At 37.6% G+C, this 19,689-nt stretch overlaps 1 protein-coding gene across 4 annotated transcripts in view; it reads left to right on the forward strand.

Annotated features, from left to right (window-relative positions):
• LOC116850658 (protein enabled) overlaps positions 1 to 15,934 on the forward strand; it is a 64,172-nt gene extending 48,238 nt beyond the window's left edge. For 3 of the 4 annotated variants that reach the window (XM_032829184.1, XM_032829185.1, XM_032829183.1), the window contains 5 exons: positions 2,420 to 2,481; positions 5,916 to 7,066; positions 7,195 to 7,386; positions 7,471 to 7,723; positions 7,831 to 15,934. In XM_032829184.1, coding sequence (XP_032685075.1) covers positions 2,420 to 2,481; positions 5,916 to 7,066; positions 7,195 to 7,386; positions 7,471 to 7,723; positions 7,831 to 7,859 — 1,687 coding nt within the window. In that variant the 3' untranslated portion in view covers positions 7,860 to 15,934. Of the gene's footprint in view, positions 1 to 1,518; positions 2,064 to 2,419; positions 2,482 to 5,915; positions 7,067 to 7,194; positions 7,387 to 7,470; positions 7,724 to 7,830 lie in introns of those variants that run through there. The other variant, XM_032829186.1, reaches the window with a different exon arrangement.
• Positions 15,935 to 19,689: the final 3,755 nt, after the last annotated feature.

Consider the following 19,689-nt stretch of genomic DNA (forward strand, 5'->3'; position numbering starts at 1 on the left):
GAGAGAGACATATATATATATATATATATATATATATATATATATATATATATATATATATATATATATATATATATATATATACAGGTGTGTGTGTGTATGTGTGTGTGTGTGTGTGTATAATTAATTTAATAACGTCGCCAATTTGCGGCAATGCCAGGTTAATATGGGTTAAAGGCCATGCGTTTCATTAGGCTCTCCTGACTCTCTTTTGATTCCCTTTTTAGCGGAGGGCTACAGGCACTAACGCTAGAATGCCCGATGGAGTCATTTTCACTCTTTTAAAATCTCCTGGTTGTCGCTATTTCTGTTTCTCGTGGAATTTAGGAAAAGAATCTCTCGTGACTTTCGATTATTCTTTAAGCAGAACTCACTGAGGGTGTAATGGGAGAGTTCAATGATATTGCGATGAATTATTTTGTAATGTACCTTGAATGCCCAAAAGAGTCATTTTGACTCTTTATTTTTAATTGTCAGTGTTATAAGGACAATATGCTAAATTGTCATTAGAGATTTTAGTTTTTTAATCCTGATTAAGTTTATATTTTATTCTGTGTTATTCAGCAGTTTATTTTGTATATGGAGTTAATATTCTAACAAAAATTATAACAAAACTTTAATAATATTGAACCGTACTAATTATGATCAAAACTACTACTAATATACGCTTAAAAATATATGCTACTAATATTTGCTTAAAAATATTATGCACGTTTGGCTTTTTACTACAAAATTATTGTAATTATTTGAATATATTTTATATCATATAAGTAGATCGTCAAATTTACTAAGTTTATTAATTTATACTGCAATTTCAATACAATCCAGCTTTACACAAAAAACATTGTAAAAAGAGACATTTTTTTAAATATAATTTTTACTATAATATTTTCTCCGTATACTAATTATAAAGGGCAAGTAAATAATAATTGTGATGCATCTTACTATAGGAAATTATAATTATAAAAATTAAGTTACCATAGGAAATTATAATCAAGAAATTATAATTAAGTTTAGAAAAGTGGTGAAAATTGTTGTAATTTGTTTACAATATATAAGATATCTATATTTTATATATTATGTTTTTAGCATGTCCAGAATTGTTAGCATGTCCATTGTTGATACGAGTAATGAGAAACAGAGCGAGTTTCAAAATATTAGAATTGCAAAGAGGCAAAATGACACTTTCGGGCACCTAAAGGGGGTTATCGTTTCCGGGCATTCTGGTGTTAATTGTATTAGAATAACTGTCCCCCGGCCTCTTCTTCCATACCTCATCTACTTCGATTTCGTAATCCCCCGAACTGTCGCCAATTAGCGGTTTTAGTGGTGTACAGCTGCTACTAATCGATAGCCATTTTTACTTTCTTCTCCTCTTCTAATCTATCTATCTATCTATCTATCTATCTATCTATCTATCTATCTATCTGGTCCCCCACGGAATCTCCAAATTTTCACGTAGCGAGACCCCGGCGACGCGTCTCGACAAAAGCGAAGGATCCGCGGAAAGACATTTACGCGGCGTCGAAAATAAAATCGGACGACGACGCGGCGGGAGAATTCGTTCGGTCTGTTGCACTCTGCGCCGCTCGAAATAACCCGCGAATGCATCGCCCCGCGAACGGCCCCGCGGTGACACTTTTCCAGCGGCACTTTTCGTGAGACGCGTACAAAATTCAACAGCTTCGATCCGCTCGATATCCGGGACCGTTATCGGACAAGAAACGGCCTAAATACACAAATGTGGATGCAGGGATAAGATTACGGGTCGCGTTTGCAGCTGCGTCGCGTTCAAGCTGGCCAATTCAATCATTTATCGCTCCCTCTCTCCCATCCCCTTCTCCATCTTGATCTCAAGGAGAAATGATTAATTTCTGTCTGTCATCGCTATCATGAAGCTGAATATCATGCTGTCTGACCAATAATGATCGTCACATAACTGCAATGTACCATCTTAAAAGCACCTTTATACTTGTCAGTCTAACACATTCTCTTTGGCTCTTTGGCTCGCATATGAATCGATATCAACGTTTAAACACTTTAACGATACGCTTTGATTTCCAGTAAGTACGGTGTTCACCGCTGAAATGCATCGCGACATAGATAAGGATATAGTATTTCTCTGTAGTTGGATATATTTCCCTTGTACATTTGTCGATTTGCGATTGATTTTTCTCTTTTTTTTTTCTTGGATATTGTCGATATATGTATTGTTAGCACTTACTCGAGGATCCATAAGGTGTTCGTCGTTAAGGTGGTTAAAGCGAGTTCTAGTACGATTTGTGTCTAGGATTACATAGATGATCGTTAGTATTGTCCGTTACGTTAGTCTAGCTGGCTGGTCTCACTATGCTTTGCACTAACAATGCATCCTGCATCGTAAGATTCCCACGGTTAATTCCGATTTCCGTCTGCGTAGGACCATGACCAGAGAAGACGTGGCGATAATCCAAGAACGCAGAATGTCTCAGCAGAGTCAAGGTATCGTGGCGTACAATTTTATGACGGGGGAAGAGGTACAGTGATTAGCAGTTTTTAGGGTACATCTCTATTTTAAACTGTCTCTTGGTATAAAACTGGCGTTTGTAGAACTCGCGTTTTTTTTTTACACAAAAATCAGACAAGATTTTAGTGAGCTGCTAATAGTTAGTTCGTTTTGCGTTTAAATGTATTGATATACTAATCCCTGCCAATCATTATACTTCTTTCCTTACTCTCTAAATTTCCTGGAGTGAAATGTCACTCGAAAAGAGTGGAGTAACGGCTGAGTCTCGATTTTCAATGATCTTTTACACTGAGCGACTTGTTCTCTTTGAAACGCCGAGTACATATTTTCACTTGAAATTGAAGAGTGAATCTGATATCTTTCATCATTACAGGAACGAATGCAGCCTAATCGATTGAAACATTCACTCGTGTGGAGATGGAATCCACTCTAAGCTCGAGTGAAACATTCACTCTTGCTGTCCTGAGTGGCAATATTTTCACTATCGCCTTGAGCAAACAATCTTATTCGTCTTAAGATTTTGCTTTAAGAAACTATTTTCGAGAAAGTATTAGATTGATGTCGTCATGATTGTCCAGTAAAATAAAAAGTAAAATTATTCAATCTCGATGGGATAATAATTTTTACTAATGAAATAAACAATATCGGCTATTCGTTTAGATGTCTATAACTTGCTATTTTTTTTATATTTAAACTTCCTATGAGAATTTAATAGAAAAATGACCAACTTGTTGCACTAACATAATATTAAAAGTTTTGGTTAATTTTAAGATTCTTGGCTCAAAAACGCTTTTTAAATTTATTAAAAAAAAACGATACATTATATTTCAATCAAAATATTTTCCACCGCTTGCTACAACCTTTTCCTATTTCTATGGCAATAAGTGGATTCCACGATAGAAAAAAGATTTATCTTTAGAAACAATTTACTCATCGACGAATTTTTTCTTCAAAGTTTCGAAAGTATGTACCTTGAAGCGCACATGTTATATCAATCGAAACAATAACCTGATGGTGCAATGTCTGGAGAATACGCGAAGTAGAGTAAGATTTCCTATCCAATAACTTATCTTTCATGGACTTAGCGACATGTGGTCTGATATTGTTGTGAAATAAGAATCACCTTACATCTTTTATTCGCGATCGGAGGTCGTTTGTTATCCAATGCTTGCTTGGATTTGCGTAATTGTTGTGAATAGCGATCAGCTATAACTGTTTCGCTTGGTTTTAGCAATTCGTAATATACAACACCTTCATAATCTCACCAAATACAGAACATAATTTTGTTTCCATGAATATTGCGTTTTGATGTCGATGTTGATGGTTGGTTTAAATCCATCTATGATTTTTTCCATTTAAGATTATCATAATATATTCACTTTTTGTCGCCAATTATAATTTGATACAAAAACTTCTTTTTTGTGCTTTGAAAAAAGTGAGACATAAGTGTTATGACGATTTTGGGTAGGTAATTCGTGTGGAATCCATTTTCCCTCCTTCTAGGTCTTTCCCATAGATTTTAAACGATCGTACACAGTAATTTGACCAATACCCAATGTTCCTGCAAGTTCTTTGAGCGTTTGAGTTGAATCTTCATCCAATAATACTTGCAATTCTTCATAACGTCAACTCTCAAAATTAATCGAAACACCTAATGCATAGTACAATAACAAATAAAAATAATTATTTACATAGGAAACAACTCGCCGGTGACTTTGACACATGTTGTAACTCTGAGTAACAATTAAAAAGTTTTAATTGTTACTTTTTGTTCATTAAAAAGTTATGAACTAAAAAGTTTAAAGATTCTATCAATTATATTTTGAAACAGTCGTTTAGTAGAATTGTTCAGTAGAATAGCATGTGTTATAGTTGAAGGTACATGTAAATAAAACTCGAAGGCAAAGTCTGTTATGTATTGTCAGTTTTTTTTAGTAAGAATTAGGAATTTTATCGAAAAAAAGCAGTAAATTGGATATATTTCTCGAGAAGTAAGACAAGAGTATTAATTCGTAGATACATATCCTGGACATTCCTTCTGTTTTGCTCTTTAAATACAAATATTTAAATTCTTAACATAGAATTTATGTGCACGTTTAATATATGTATATAGATGTATATAGATTTTATGTTGAAAGTTTAAATATTCGTATTTAAAGACTAAAGCAATAAGAATATCCAGGATTAAATCCGGGTATTGATATTTTTATCTTAAAATCTTCCACCTTACTAAATTAATGAATCTATCGTATACTAAAAATGCAGATATTGTATAGATTAGCATTAAAAAATTAAAAACATTTTTGGAAAGGTTGGGAGAGAGAGACTTCACCGCTTACCCCCTTAAAAATCTAACCTAATCTAACTCTATCCTAAAGCATTGATAGTTTTTTAAATATATGTGCATAAATGTTGTACATCTGTTAATAACTAACATTACGCTCATGCATTCGATAACACCTAACAGTATTTGAGAATAGGATTAGGTTAGGTTTTTAAAAATTTTTTATTATTAGCAAGATTTAGATATTTTTGTAGTGGCATTTTGAAAACTGTTGACGAATCATAAGAAATAGGCCTCTTACGTTTTCCAAACTTTTTTGTTCATAACTTTTTAATAAACAGTGACCGACGGTTACAACCTTCTGGGCTACGTTCTAAAACTCTACTCCGAGTAGCGGAATTAACTCAATACCGTTTCAAAATATGATGTAACGTACTTTATAGGAAAAGCTTAATCGTTCAGAAAGTCAGACTAACTATACTTGGAGTTAACTCTATGAACCCTGCTTTCAAGGGTATAAAAGGATAAACTCCAATATAACAGCGCGAATTTATGAAAAATATATTATACTACCACATATAAAATTTTACTAAATAAAAGTATATTATACTACTACATATATAATTTTAATAAATAATTTGTAATTATTTCAATAAATAATTATTTAGCAACTCTTACTATGGCTTATATCTACCAATTAATTAAAGGTTTGCTAAACCTTGTTTATTTGTATATATATGCAGAAAACATAAGTCTGTTCTTTTTAATTAAATTAGTTTTTAACGGAACATAAAAAGAAATAGCTATACGGTTGAAATTTTGTTGAAGAAAAGAGACAACTAGTGTCAACTAATGCAGGAGGAGTGCAGCGAAAAAGAACAGATTATTCTTTCTCGTTCAAAATCTCTTGGAGCTGATAGTTTACTCCGTTTCCCATCACTCTGAGTTTTATAAGATTAACTGAGTAGAGTTTTGGAATGCAATACTATCACTCAGAACGTTGACCTCGACAAGGCCATCAGCGAGATGTCCCTAATGTAAATAATTACCGAGATAAATGTTACATGATATCGTGCAGGCGAATACAGCAATAAACAATGTAAAGACACAAACATTTTTTCGCAGCAACTGGTAGTCCTAATCCTATCTCGCCGAGTTGCCCGCCAACGCAGCAGCAACAACAGCAGCAACAACAACAGCAGCAACAGCAGTCTGGTCACCACAGGACCTCGTCGGCGCCACCGGCGCCACAGCCGCAACAACAGCAACAGCCGGCGTTGCAGAGCATGCAGGGAGTCGGCGGTATGGCTCCAGCTGCTCCGCAAATGTCGGCCGGGGTTGGTCCGCCGATACCGCCACCTCAGCCACCCGTTGCGCCGCCAGCACCCCCGTGCCCGCCGGCGATGATGAACTTCAGCACGCCGGCACCGGCGCCGCCGATGATGATGAGTCAATATGCACAGTCGCCGTCCTCTCAGACGAGCCTGCCGAATCAGTCACAGTGTCAGCCGATCTACGTGACCAATCAGACGGGCCAGTACGGCGGTGCGGCAACGAGCAATCAGTACGCGACTGCTACCGCCGCCGTCGGCGGCGGTGGCAGCGCCGGTGGCGGCGCCGGCGCTGGTGCAAACAACGTCGTGGGTCAAAGCCCGAGCCAGTACCCGGCTGCCACTGGCAGCCAGAACAATTTCTATGCTACTAACAGTCAAAGCAATTACGCCAGTGGCGGACAGGTGGGCCAAGCTGGCCAATATAGTCAACCGGCTGGCAATCAGGTCGCGCAATACGGTGGCAGCAGCGGTGGTGGAAGTCAGTACGGTAGCAGTAGCTCGATAAGCCAGTATGCGGCTGTGCCGCCGCCGCCGGCGGGCCAGTACGCGGTCGCCCAGCCCGGCCAGTCGCAGTACGGCACGATTGTGTCGCAGGCGCAGGCACAATTCGCCGGTACGGCCGGCCAGGTACAGGCGGCCACGGCCACTACGAATCCGTATGGGACACCGTCGAATTCTGTGAACCAGTATGCCGCGAGTAGCCATCACACGGTCGGTGCGAACGCTTACGCCCCTCTCACCGGCGGTGGTCCACCGCCGCCTCCGATGGTACCTTTGGCTGGTCCTGCCGCGCCGCCCCCACCACCACCGCCGCCAGCACCCAACGCCAACAACACCTCCGCCGCGGCGGCCTCTGGCTCTTCCGTCAGCTCTTCAAACGACCCTCCACCGGACACCAATTCATTGGCTGCTGCTCTTCAAGCTCGTCTCAAGAAGAAGCAGGTAATTTGACATTGAGGTCTTTTGTCTTTCGCGCGAATGGCTGATCTTTCAAGGGAAACCCACCTCGAAAGACAAAAGCCTTTAATGCGCTTGATGCCTGATGTACGACGTGTTCGTACTGCCGACAGCAACAATCGCAACCGGTGGAGAACAGCGGCTCGAGCACCAGCAGTAGCGGCAGTGGCAGTGGAGGCGGCGGTAACTACGGCACTCTGGGGAGAGGCGGAGGCGGCGGAATGGCTTCCATGATGGACGAGATGGCGAAGACTCTGGCACGCCGAAGAGCCGCCGCTGAGAAGAAACAACCTGAGCAACCACCGGTAAGTGATGACGGAGTTATAGTTCTTTGAAATTAGGAGGTGTAAATGCTTTGGATAATCTCTGACCGTCTCGAATTGTTTCAGGAGCCGGAGAGTTCGCCGGACAAGAAATCCTGGGACAAGAATAACTCGTCGAATAACAAATTCTCCAACGGCGCTGAGTCACCGAAATCGGTGCGCAAGAGGTTCGGCTCGGCCTCGGAGGACACCCTGCTCAAAGTAAATGGAGTCAACGACGGGTCGTCGCTCACCGCGCAAGAGATGGAGGCTTTCAAGGCGGAGATAATTAAGGAAGTGCGCAAAGAATTCCAGAAGATGAAGCAGGAGCTCATCGACGGTATGTATGCCACGTTGTCGCGCTCGCCATGCGAATTCACACAGTTTACGGTACAAGCCGTCCCACACGACAGTCTGTGTTTCACACGATACGCTTCACACTTCCAGCCGTAAGGACAGAACTGAACAAGAGATAAAGAAGACGACAAGGAAGAGGCATGGACGATCGAGCTAATCTCAAAGTCGAAAATGGATGAGACAGCGAGATAAGGATAACAAGCGAGAGAGCAAAACAAAAAAATTAACAAAGAGTTCGTGAGACTAAATCGCTCGATATCGAAGCGTTATCGAGATCCACATACAGGTTTTTACATACATATTTGCGAGAATGTGTAGTGTGTGGGGTTACACTTATGTATATCGGACATTTGTGTGTAAGTACGTTAATCTAACTTTTAGCGTCTTAAGTGGCCGTAATCCTTTTGTTATTTGCTATACAAATAACAATCGTAACGGAACGTTGAATCAGTTGAGTTTCGTTCGACTCGGTTCGGGGAGGTTCGATTAAACCTCTCGACATTTTTTTTACACGCACAAGGGATCACGAGGGGAAACTCTCTCTCGGTTGGGTTTTTGGGCGTGCGAGAGAACGAGAGAGAGAGAGAGAGAGAAAGAGAGCGAGAGAGAGAAAGAGCGGGAGAGAGAGGGGGGAGGGAGGAAGAGAGAGAGAGAGAGAGACACTTCGACGAAAAAGTAATGTAAGTACACGCACAATGAGATACTACTATATTGCTTCGTAGATTAAAGGGATATCGATAAAGACCAAAAAATGGTGTACTATTTATAATATAAATTATATCGATCTATACATAAATATCTACGCTAATATCCATGTTTCGAGACGCGCTCGTTTATAGTCATGGCCGGAGACGAGCGGCACGTCTCTCAAATACGACGACGGTCGATGTTGAGTCACGACCGGGACGAAAGTTCTCTTGATCACACATTACATGACTCGCGGCGTGACGCGATTACATTTAATTCCAGCGAGAAACTCAATTATTTCAACGTCGAAGTTACGTGTCGTATATATATATATTTTTTTTAACGCATATGTGGTCAGGCAGGGTTTCTAAGACTTTTCTTGTATGCCGAGACATTTTTTACATCGTAAGAACGATCTCACCGTTTCTCAACATTCGTGCGGAATCCTTTTTTCGTCAATATCGTGGCATGTGTTCTCCTCGCGTTTCGTATTATTATTAACACCGTAACGTCTCGTTCGCTTTTATTTTCGTCGGCAAATCGGCGCACGATGTCGCACACACGCACACGGACATACATACACGCACACACATATGTACACGTACACAAACACACGCTGCCATTGATTATTTATACGAAACTTGCGTTATCGATCTGTGTTGCGACGCACGAATCGATCTCTCTGTATGAAAATGTAACAGGCGAATACACATTCCAGAGACACCACCCCGTTCCCCCTCCCCCAATCCACCCCCACACCCCCACTCGATACTGCGCTAATCTCTTAACATTGAACACGTTGTAAATAGCAATAACGACTAGAGACGACGGATGCCACGATCGTTGATTGTGAAATTCTCGAGGAACACGCGCGTCGCGCTCATACGATAGTTAATTAAGGGATTTTTGCGCGCGCTCATCCATTCCGACGTGACGTGATGACGGATTCATCGAGTCTCCGGATTGCCGTCGCGGCACGGCGCATGTCTGATTAATACGAGCACGCAGCGCTCGGTTCTCCGAGGAAGAAATTGCCGTCGTACATCGAAGCGTGCCCCCTTGGTCGGGCAGAATTTCACCCCGGTATCCCCGTTGGCATTTTCCTAACCGCACTGATTCGTGACTTTCCATTCAATTAGCGTACGGCTTCTTCTTACGGCTTACCTTCAACTTTTTATTCGGGCAATTCGCTCCTGCGCGCACGTATAAAGCCGCTGAACACCCGTTAGATACGTAGTTTGCTCTAATGTCTTTTTTTTTTTTTATATTGTCGAGGCTATTTATTTTTACGCTCTCGATGCATACGAGTATCACCGCAATCGACAAAGCTTTCAGGCGACGAGCCTTGACTTTCACCGCTTTGATCGGTTTGTTGATTCGGACGCGGATTAATTAACGCTTGATGCAATTTTCGCAATTACGGTCGCGAACGACTGCTACTATTAAGTCAACACTTCGCGAAGAATAAAAAGGGAGAAAAAAAAGAGACGCGAGAAACAAACTGTACCGGTCATCGAAGGTCATAGTTTGGAAAGTTTTTTGATGGAAAATTGTCTGAGCGAGTCGATATGTGATTCATAATGATTGATAATTGTATTTTCTTTTCGTGTAATCGATATTTGTTATCGAGCAAAAGATCCATAATCCATTTTCATATTCATGGAAGAAAACTCGGTTTTCATAGGAAGTTTCTGTTTTCTGAAGACGGGACGAAAACTCAGTGACGATTAATAACTCTCTGTGTTACTGTGACTGAAAGATTTGTCTGAACATTCGTCTGAAATAACCAAGGACGATTGATTGAGATCACGGAAACCTCCTGCTGGAATCTTTCTGTTCCTACGACCGTTTTGTCTGCTTCTCTGGGAACAGAAATTTAATTATACGGACATGCATTGTCTTGAAAAAGAATGTATCAAAATTTAAAAGATGGAACAATTTTTTGAAAAGTCATAGTACCGAAATCCCAGTATCGAAATAAACACATTTTTACTGAAGTGTTAGAATCGTGGTCTCGTTGTATAGCCGGAGCCATTAGTATCTACTCATCTGAGTGCAGCAAGAGAGTGTACTCAAGCGGGTACACGGAAAAAGAAGTGCTGTTGCATCAACAGAATTGCTCAACAGCGCGCCGTGGTTGGAATAAATTCTGATTCAATAGCAATACTATTGAAACTAGTACTTTAGTTACCTATTTTAATAACTTTAGCAATAGTTTCGATAACATTGCTATTGAATCAAGGAGATTCCAATGCATTAATTCACAAATGTGTTGAGTAATTTTTTTTTAAGATCTCGTTAAACACTAACTATTAGTAACGTAACATTAATGTTATAATTCCGCTCAACAGTGTAAATGCAATATAACACACGTGTTATATTATTCAGTGGGAATTTATAACATTGACGTAATGTTGTCGTTAGTTTACTAGAATATAACGTACTTTATGTTCCTTGTTACAAAGTTACCGATACAGTAGTTTACAGATGTATTAAACACCGATAACAGGAGGTTTTTTTTCAGGAGAAGCATTTGAATGTCTGTAACTTTGTGATAAGGAATGTGTGAGTTACGTTTTGCCTGTTTCTAAAAGTCACATTTGTGAACTGATGCGTCGATTTGTTTTACCCACGACTTCTATTGATCCGACACTTTTTATACAGATATTAATACACCAATGCGTGTTGTTTACAAGAAAATAATTCCTCCCGGGAAAAATTGTATCTCGGAATATTATCTTGGTATTCGGATTTCGGGATTATGAATTTCTTATGCGATCAATATTTCTGCCGTGCCAAGGAAAAAAGTGGTTAACTACATTTGTGATTTAACCACTTTTTTCTTTGGCATGGCAGATTTGTTATCGAGTAAAAGATGATTTCTTTTCTCATATTCATAGAAGAAAACTCGATTTTTATAATTAGATTTCTGTCCTCTAATGAAATTGTCGTCTTAGCTTCCGAATATCGAGATATTAGTTTCTCGGGACAATGCGTGTCTACCAACAAGTCGAGTTCTTTTCCTCATGAAACGGTAAATACAGTTTGATATGCAAACGGCACGTATCCAGACTACATAATGTCTTAAATCAGGACATAAGACGTCTTGAAGATAATCTTTAAGACGTCTTGAAGACATTTATACGTAAATCGTCTGAAAGACATCTTAAAGATGACCTCTAAGACGTCTTATTTCCCGATTTTAGACATTATGTTGTCTAGGTAGCTTGTGCAGTAGTAGTGATAGTAGCAGCAACAATTTTTGTTCTTCTTCTCGTTCAAAGGCAAATTTTCCAGGCCAAGTGTCTCGTCGATGTCCGGTACGCGTACGTGGTGCGCGCGAAAGACGCGCTCGGCGCGGAATTAGCGCGCGAGTATCTTAGCGAATTCGTCGCGCGAAGCCGACTTGCCGCGCGCGTTCGTCCAAGACGACCTCGTCGACGCCGGCAGTCGACTCGCGTGACCATCTTCGAAGGCTGAATTTTACACTGAGCTTTTTATCGGGCTTCGTCGCGCGCGCTTCATCACATACGTCGTCGGCGCCCGCGTACGCTATGATAACTTGATAAACGTTTCGCGAGAAATCCACTGTCAGACGAGAAAGAGAGAGGGAGAGAAGAGAGACACAGACTGTTTTCTAGTCGGGTCGTTAGAGTGAACGGAGAGCAAGGGGTGTTGATACATATTCGATGATATAGGCGCTGGAAAGTAATGAGTCGCAAAACGATTTGTGCCCGTTTCTACTAACTTTGGTTAATTTCACCGGCTGATTATTCCAGCGAAATTGACCAGTCGCATTTCTCGTTAATCAGAATTGATAGATTGCAATTGGTCGATTCGATTGGAATAACCAACCGGTTAACTCAACCAAAGTTGGTAAAAACAGACATTGGGCGTATTATGAGCACTAAAGTTGCAGTGCTTCAAGATTCCAAATTGAGAGGTACTGCTGACGTATCTGCACATCGGTTATAACAGAAGAGATTATGAATCGGTTGACAAGAGTTGAAGTGACAGCATAGGATATGAAAATTTAAGATAATGTGATGACGTGTTAAAATTCCTGGCCCTCCGCAGTATCTATCTCTTTTTAATGACATCAGAAGCGAGAAAATGCGTGCTAAAAATTCTTGCGAAATATGTTAAAATAAAAATATATATCCATAAAGTAACACTTGCAATCGATTAAACAAATTTGTAAGATATTCCGTGCACCCTCTTTTTGCTCTAACAATCAATAATTTGTCGTAAATTAACGTGACATACAATTCATCTTCTTAATCTATTTCTTCGCCTATTTTTATTCAGATTAATTTACAATAAACTATTGATTGTTGGAGAAAAAGGGGAATGCACGAAATATCTTACAAATTTGTTTAATCGATTACAAGTGTTACTTTATGGATATATATTTTTATTTCAATGTATTTCGCAAGAATTTTTAGCATGCATTTTCTCGCTTTTGACGTCATTAAAAAGAGATAGACAATGCGACGGGCCAGAAGCCTCAATGCATAAAGTAATATTTCGGGTTATTCGGGTCCGTGTTTCCAAGCTTTCAGTCCAATGTTCTCGCATTTCCGATCTCGTACATAATGATGTAAATAATTAAAATAATTAAAAAAATAGGAAAAGAATAAAAGTTACATGATTCATGTGTATTATAATTAATATACATTTCAAACTAAAAAGACAAACATTATAAATTTGCTATTCCTCTGATCAATCAAATACTTCATATTGCATTTATTTTACTATGCCTACTTTCTTAAAGTGAATCAGTGAAACATCATTGAAAGCAGTAAATATACACTGATTTGCAGTTATAAGTATAGCACTGAAACTGCTTAGTACTACATTTATAACTGATATCAGTGACTATTCACTGATTTACTTTAAAAGAGTACCTTGTGTGCGATAAAGTTCTTTGCATATGTTTTCTTCTTAGTCTCCCTTTTAGGCATTTCTTCGAGTATTACAACGTTTGAATCCGAAATACTACTTTATGTATTAATATGTCATTATGGTATCTTAAATTTATTTTTACATCCTGTACCGTCACTTCGGCTCCTGTCATAACCGATTCATGCGCGAATGTTTCAGCAGTGCCTCTGAATTTTGACATCTTGAACTGCAACTTCAGTGCTCGAAATGCGTTTAAAATGCGTTTTGTGCTATATACACACGTTTGTAGAATTGAACTTTTTTTTTTCGAGACGCATCCGGCGTCCAATGAGAAAGAAATCTCATGAGAATTACTCTAAATCATTTATTTCAAATCAAAATTCTCTCATCAGACGTCGGCTACGTCCTGAAATACGTCGAAAAACAAGTGGACATGCATTGTTCTGGAAAATTGAAATCTCTAAATTCGAAACCCGGAGCAATTTTCCGAAAGATAGTAATTCCGAATACCGCGGCAATATCCTGAAATAAATTTCCCGAAGTATATAATTGTTCCAAAGGAAAACTATTGCCTCTAACATCAGTACACACAGATGTATTAATAAATCTGTTCTTTTTATCCGAACTAATGCTACAGTGGAACTTCTTTTTCTTTTCATTACTAAATTATATAGAGTGAGTCAATACCTATACAGCACAAATGTTGAAATATATCCTAGAGATATTCCAGAGATCTCTGGGACGTCCCTAGGATGTATTTTAGACACTTGTGCTAAATGGATATATAACTATTGTCACCTTGAATATCTTTGAAACAAAAAGCAAAAGTGACTTTGAAGCCTAATCTACAATGTGCCTTTTGCTTCCTGTTTCTTGTTCTCTGTCTTTTTTTAGTTTAAAGCCTGATCTACCATGTGCTCTTCACTTCCTATTTCTTATTCTTTATCCTTTTCTAACTAAAAGCTCAAAGTTTGAGTCAGAAAGAGATAAAGAAAAAGAAACAGAAAGCAAGTAACACATTGTAGATCAAGCTTAAAGTTTAATCTACAATGTGTTCTTTGCTTTCTATATTGCTTGTTCTCTAGCTTTTTCCAGCTAAAAGCTCTAGGTTTAAATCAGAAAGAAATAAAGAAAAAGAAACAGGAAGCAAAGAGCACACTGTAGATATGGGCTAAGATCTTTGAAACTATTCCCCTAAAAAAGAAACTGTAATCATCACAAGACGCTTCTTTCCAAGTAGAATAGTTTCGAAAATCTAAAGATCACTTGTTTCTTACTTTGAACATATTCAAGGTGGCAATAGTTATTGACTCACTCTGAGTAAGTCCCACTTGACGATCGCGCTGACGCGGCACATTCCGTTTCTGTTTAATATCCGGTGAGGAACAAAGAGAGAATGACACTTGCGATCAAAATGCGGTCGCCAAGTGAAACTCAACCTTTATTTACACTTGTTTCATTCTAAAGGCAAAAAGTGCTTATGCCTTTTCAACTACCTGCCAATATCGATTAAATCTTAATCTAAGTTTAAACTATTTAGACAAATAAATGTTCGAACGAAGACTTAGGAGTCATCTACAATGCCGTTGTAGTTACGTTTTAAAGTCGTAGCACTGGTCGGTGAAACGATCATATATCTATTTTCGTCGCGCAATTCGTGAAAAATGAAAAGTTTCATTAATGAGTTTGATAAAACTTTTCACGAATTTACGAAGGAATTAGATACATGATCGATTCACCAGTACTATATCTTTAAAACATAACTACGACTTGTAGACAATCATTTAAACTTACATTAAGATTTAAACGACGTTGATAAAAACAGGCATTAGCGCAGCTGAAAAGAACTGACTTATCATATATTAATTTGAGTACGCTCTTGTATTTCAATGACTAGATAATGCGGCTATACAACGAGACAATTTCAATATTTCAGTAAAATTGTATTTCGAGAGATTGTCTTGGTATTCGGATTTCTGTATTATGACTTGTCAGAAAATAGCGCACTTATTCTGGCATATTTTTTTTCGAAATAATGCATGTCCACTGGAAAACACATTCAAACTGTTTTGCAAACGAGTGTGCACTTGGTTTTGATACGGTTCGAACACTTTTTCTTCCTCGATGTAGCTTGGAACGCAGCCGATGATCCACAACGAGAGAACTCAGCTTCTAGAAATCAATCAAAACCAAATTATCTCGTTGTGTCATTACCTGCTCTGTTTCAACTTGAAGCTGCGTCGGGAGGTAAGTGTCTCAGCCGTATTAAGAAGCCAACTGCTAACAACCTTAACTTCGACAACGATTAGACCTTTTCATCGATCGATTTCCTTTCGTTTTACGCCTAAAAGTGTCGGCTATAATAAATTCGCGCGTAATAAATTCGAGCACACGTACGTGTACACATTTCTGCCGGTAACCGACAAACGTATGCGATTTAAAGGCGCATATACGCCTCGATTGTCTTTTTATACACGCTTCACACTCCTTTTTTATCTGTCGCGGCATTCCTTTCCCACTTTTCTCCCCTTTTTACAACGCATTTTTTACACTTCACCTTTGTACATATAAACTTATCTGGTGTGTGGATAATTTTTCTATATGATGTATTTATTTTATTCGCCTTATTCTCTCTTATCTTCGACTTTATTTAAATATAATTTTAAATCACGGCGGTATATATCGCAGTTAGAGTGTGAACTGTTAGTGTTGTGTGGTTGTATGCATGTGTGTGTGTGTGTGTGTGTGTGTGTGTGTGTGTGTGTGTGTGTGTGTGTGTGTGTGAGAGAGAGAAGGAAGGAGAAAATGCAGAGATCGACATGAGAATGAGGACCTCTTCGAATGTTCCTCTGATCGTAATTTCGTCGTTTACTTACCACGTCCTTCTTTTCCTTTTTAAGAGAAAAAACATCTTTCAAGGGTAAAAACAGATCTTTTCTGAAATTATTTTACAAAAACTGCAAGAGACATTTATTTGTAGTTTTATATACATAATATTATAAATCTAAACTGTTTATAGTAATTTTTTCATGTAAAAATATTAATAAACATTAAGGATACAGAACATTCCAGAAAAGGGTCCAATCGTACGTGTTATGTTGGCGTGCATGGTTTTACCAGTAAACTGAAACAGAAAAACGAAATAGATCATTAATCTATAGATGTGTGGCTATCGTTGGAACTAGGATAATAAAAATCGGAACATTACATCTCAATTTTTTTTTAACCGTTAAAGAATTTTGGTGAAAAAATCGCCTAAAAAATTGATCCATAAAAAATTGTGCATAAAAAATAGGAAGAAATTAATATATTTTAATTTTTCTAGTTTTAATTGAAGATGAATATGTTGTAAACACACATACATATATATATATATATATATATATATATATATATATATATAACATAGACTGATCCGCTTATTAGTTTGTCCACAATCGCCAATGTAATATGTACACTTGGATCATTTCCCGAAAATGCTCTATATTTTCAAAGTTCATCAATATTTTTACATGAAAAAATTAATATAAACAGTTTAAGCTTATAATATTATATATGTAAAACTACAAATAAATATCTCTTATAGTTTTGTAAAAAAAATTCTCGAAAAAGACATGTTTTTATCCTCGGAAAATGTTTTAATACACAGAGCGTCTCACGCATGCGCATCTCTGTATACTAACGAGATACTCGTTGCACTCTTTGAGTTGTACTCTCTCCTCAATTTTAAAGAGTTACATTTCATATGGAAACGAATAAAGAATAAGGGCGTTAGATATTCGTAGTCCAATCTTATATACAGCGTGTCTGATAATTATTGACACTCATAATTATTGATCCATTATATACACCCATATAGGTAAAACTCAAACTAAACACAAAATTCTTTTACTATTTAGCAAACAACCGCTTAAAATTTGGAGTTATTAATTAAAACAGATATGTTTGTACACGAATGCACCAATCTTCTTTAGTTAGTAATTAGAAATCTATATGTCATTTGCAAATTAGAACTTTTTTTAGTTTAAACTAATAAACACAATGTTTATTTTTTCCTATATTAATATAGGAAGTATATGTTAATTTCTTTCTATTTTTTATGCAAAGTAATTAATTTTTTAGGCAATTTCTCCACCAAAATTTTTTAACGGTTAAAAAGCATTGAAGACAGACATTGCCATCACAGCTCATCCAGTGTATCAGCAATCTTCTTTAATTAATAACTCAAGATTTTACGTAATTGTTTGTGAAATAGTAGAAGAATTTTGTTCGGTTGATGAGTTCTACCTGCCCACAACGAGTAAATCAATAATTGTCAGACATTCTGTATAAAGTCGTTTTAACTCTGACGAACATATTTCGGCATATAGTACGCAAAGATGTATCTTTATACAAGAAAGATTTTTTTAATATACAAAAGAAGTCACACGATACCATGAAAATTGCTGGTTATCTTGCTGGAAAGAGAATGCAACTAATCCGGAATTATTGCATTAATAAGAAGTAAATAATTTGATTAAAAAATTATGGCATAATATATAAATTAGTACTTCTTAAAACGAGCATTTTAAAGACATTGTGTTACAACTGCATCACAGAGTATGCATTAAATGTTTGCATTCTATGTTCAGCATCTTTGTCAGTCTGGGAAGTTTATCTTCGGATACTTTATAGCCAACGTCATGAAATGATTCATATAGCATTTGAAGATAAACTTATGACGCTCTTAAACATACAAAATCTGACTATGATTATCACCTTAAGTTCTCTTTATTCACGTCATTCGTGAACTTTGAATTCGCGAGAAGCGCGGACACTTTACAATTTAATCGCTCGAGAAGTCTTACCTCGATATCGCGATGTCAAGGGAGGAATGGAGAACAAGTTTCTCGTAGTATCTGTCAGTAACCGTGACTGTCGTGGGACACCGTGTATATTCGCGATACGTGCACTGATAATGGTCTTCTTCTTTTTTGCACTTGGCCGTCTGTCGCGCTCATTAATGCAGCGCATTTTTATCGCGCACTAAACACCACGATGTTTGCCATTGCGTACTATCGAGACCGTCGATATGCGTATTAGCCGCGTGAGGAATTCTACAGATATATGTAGTTTCACGCGAACGTGTCTCGACGAGGCCGACAAGCTGATATATCCCGCACTACTCCCTGTGCTCTCCGCGACAGCCCATCACGCTTGGAAAATGATGTGTAGCGTTGTTGGATTTAAATTAAATTGCATTATCGATTGCGAGCTGTCCAATTTTAAGGTAGTTCGTCCGTACGATATCAGATTTTCGGTGACAACGCGTCAAGATTTCTCATAAATTTATCATTTATTAAACAAAATTACTTTGTAAATTTATTTAATTAGCTAAAGTTTATTTGAAACGAAGTTGAAACAAATATCACAAATACGAAAATATTTTTTCTTGTATTAATTTATTTTAATTTAATTGAAGCAAATCGTTTTTAAAGATGTCGGATTTTCAGTCAAGAGGATCTATAAATTTGCCATAAATTTGTTATTTATTGGGTAACATCATTTTTCTGTAAATTTGTTCAATCAACTAAGCTTAACTTGAAATAAGGTTGAGATAGATGTTTACGTAAAATGTCAAAAACGAAAATATTATTTTTCACTTTTTTTTTATCAACGCTCTTTATATTGTATTTAGTTAATCCAATGAAAATGCACAGAGATAATGGAAAAGAGTATATAAAAATTTACATATGTGTATATGTATATATACTATATGTACATATATATTTCGAATATTACTATAAATCATGAACTTTCCACCGCTTTATTCCCAGAACAAAACCGTCAGTAATTTTGAAAATCATATAATATCTGTATCTTAGTCTTCAGTATTCTACAGTTTCTCATTAAAATCCTAAATATGGTTCAGAAGAAATTAAAAATAGAGATTCAAAATATAGAACGATAATTGCAAGGGACACGTGTAAAAAGTATTAATTTAGTTGCAAATATCTCAGCTCCCGCGAACGGATAATCTTTCCTTACCTGTACAGGTGTACACAGATAGTATTTCCATTCATATGCATTTAAAATTCGAAAGGATTCCTAAGAAAAGTCTTTTACGGACCAACTACTTTAATTCTTCAAGTATTTATTTAATTTACACAATTTTGTATAATATATATTGACACATGCGTCGATTTTCTATTCGACAACGTCGCAACGTCGTTGGCATTAACTTTCGCTGACGCGATCAGCATATCTTGTATCCGTTCCTCGTAATGTTTGCATTTCAAATCTTAAATTTGAGGAGGTGATAAGAAAGATACAGAGAGAGAGAGAGAGAGAGAGAGAGAGAGAGAGAGAGAGAGAGAG

Source organism: Odontomachus brunneus, unplaced genomic scaffold (genome assembly GCF_010583005.1).
Source record: "Odontomachus brunneus isolate Ranch 3 - 2012 unplaced genomic scaffold, Obru_v1 Obru_scaffold_151, whole genome shotgun sequence".
Classification (NCBI taxonomy): Eukaryota; Metazoa; Arthropoda; class Insecta; order Hymenoptera; family Formicidae; genus Odontomachus; species Odontomachus brunneus.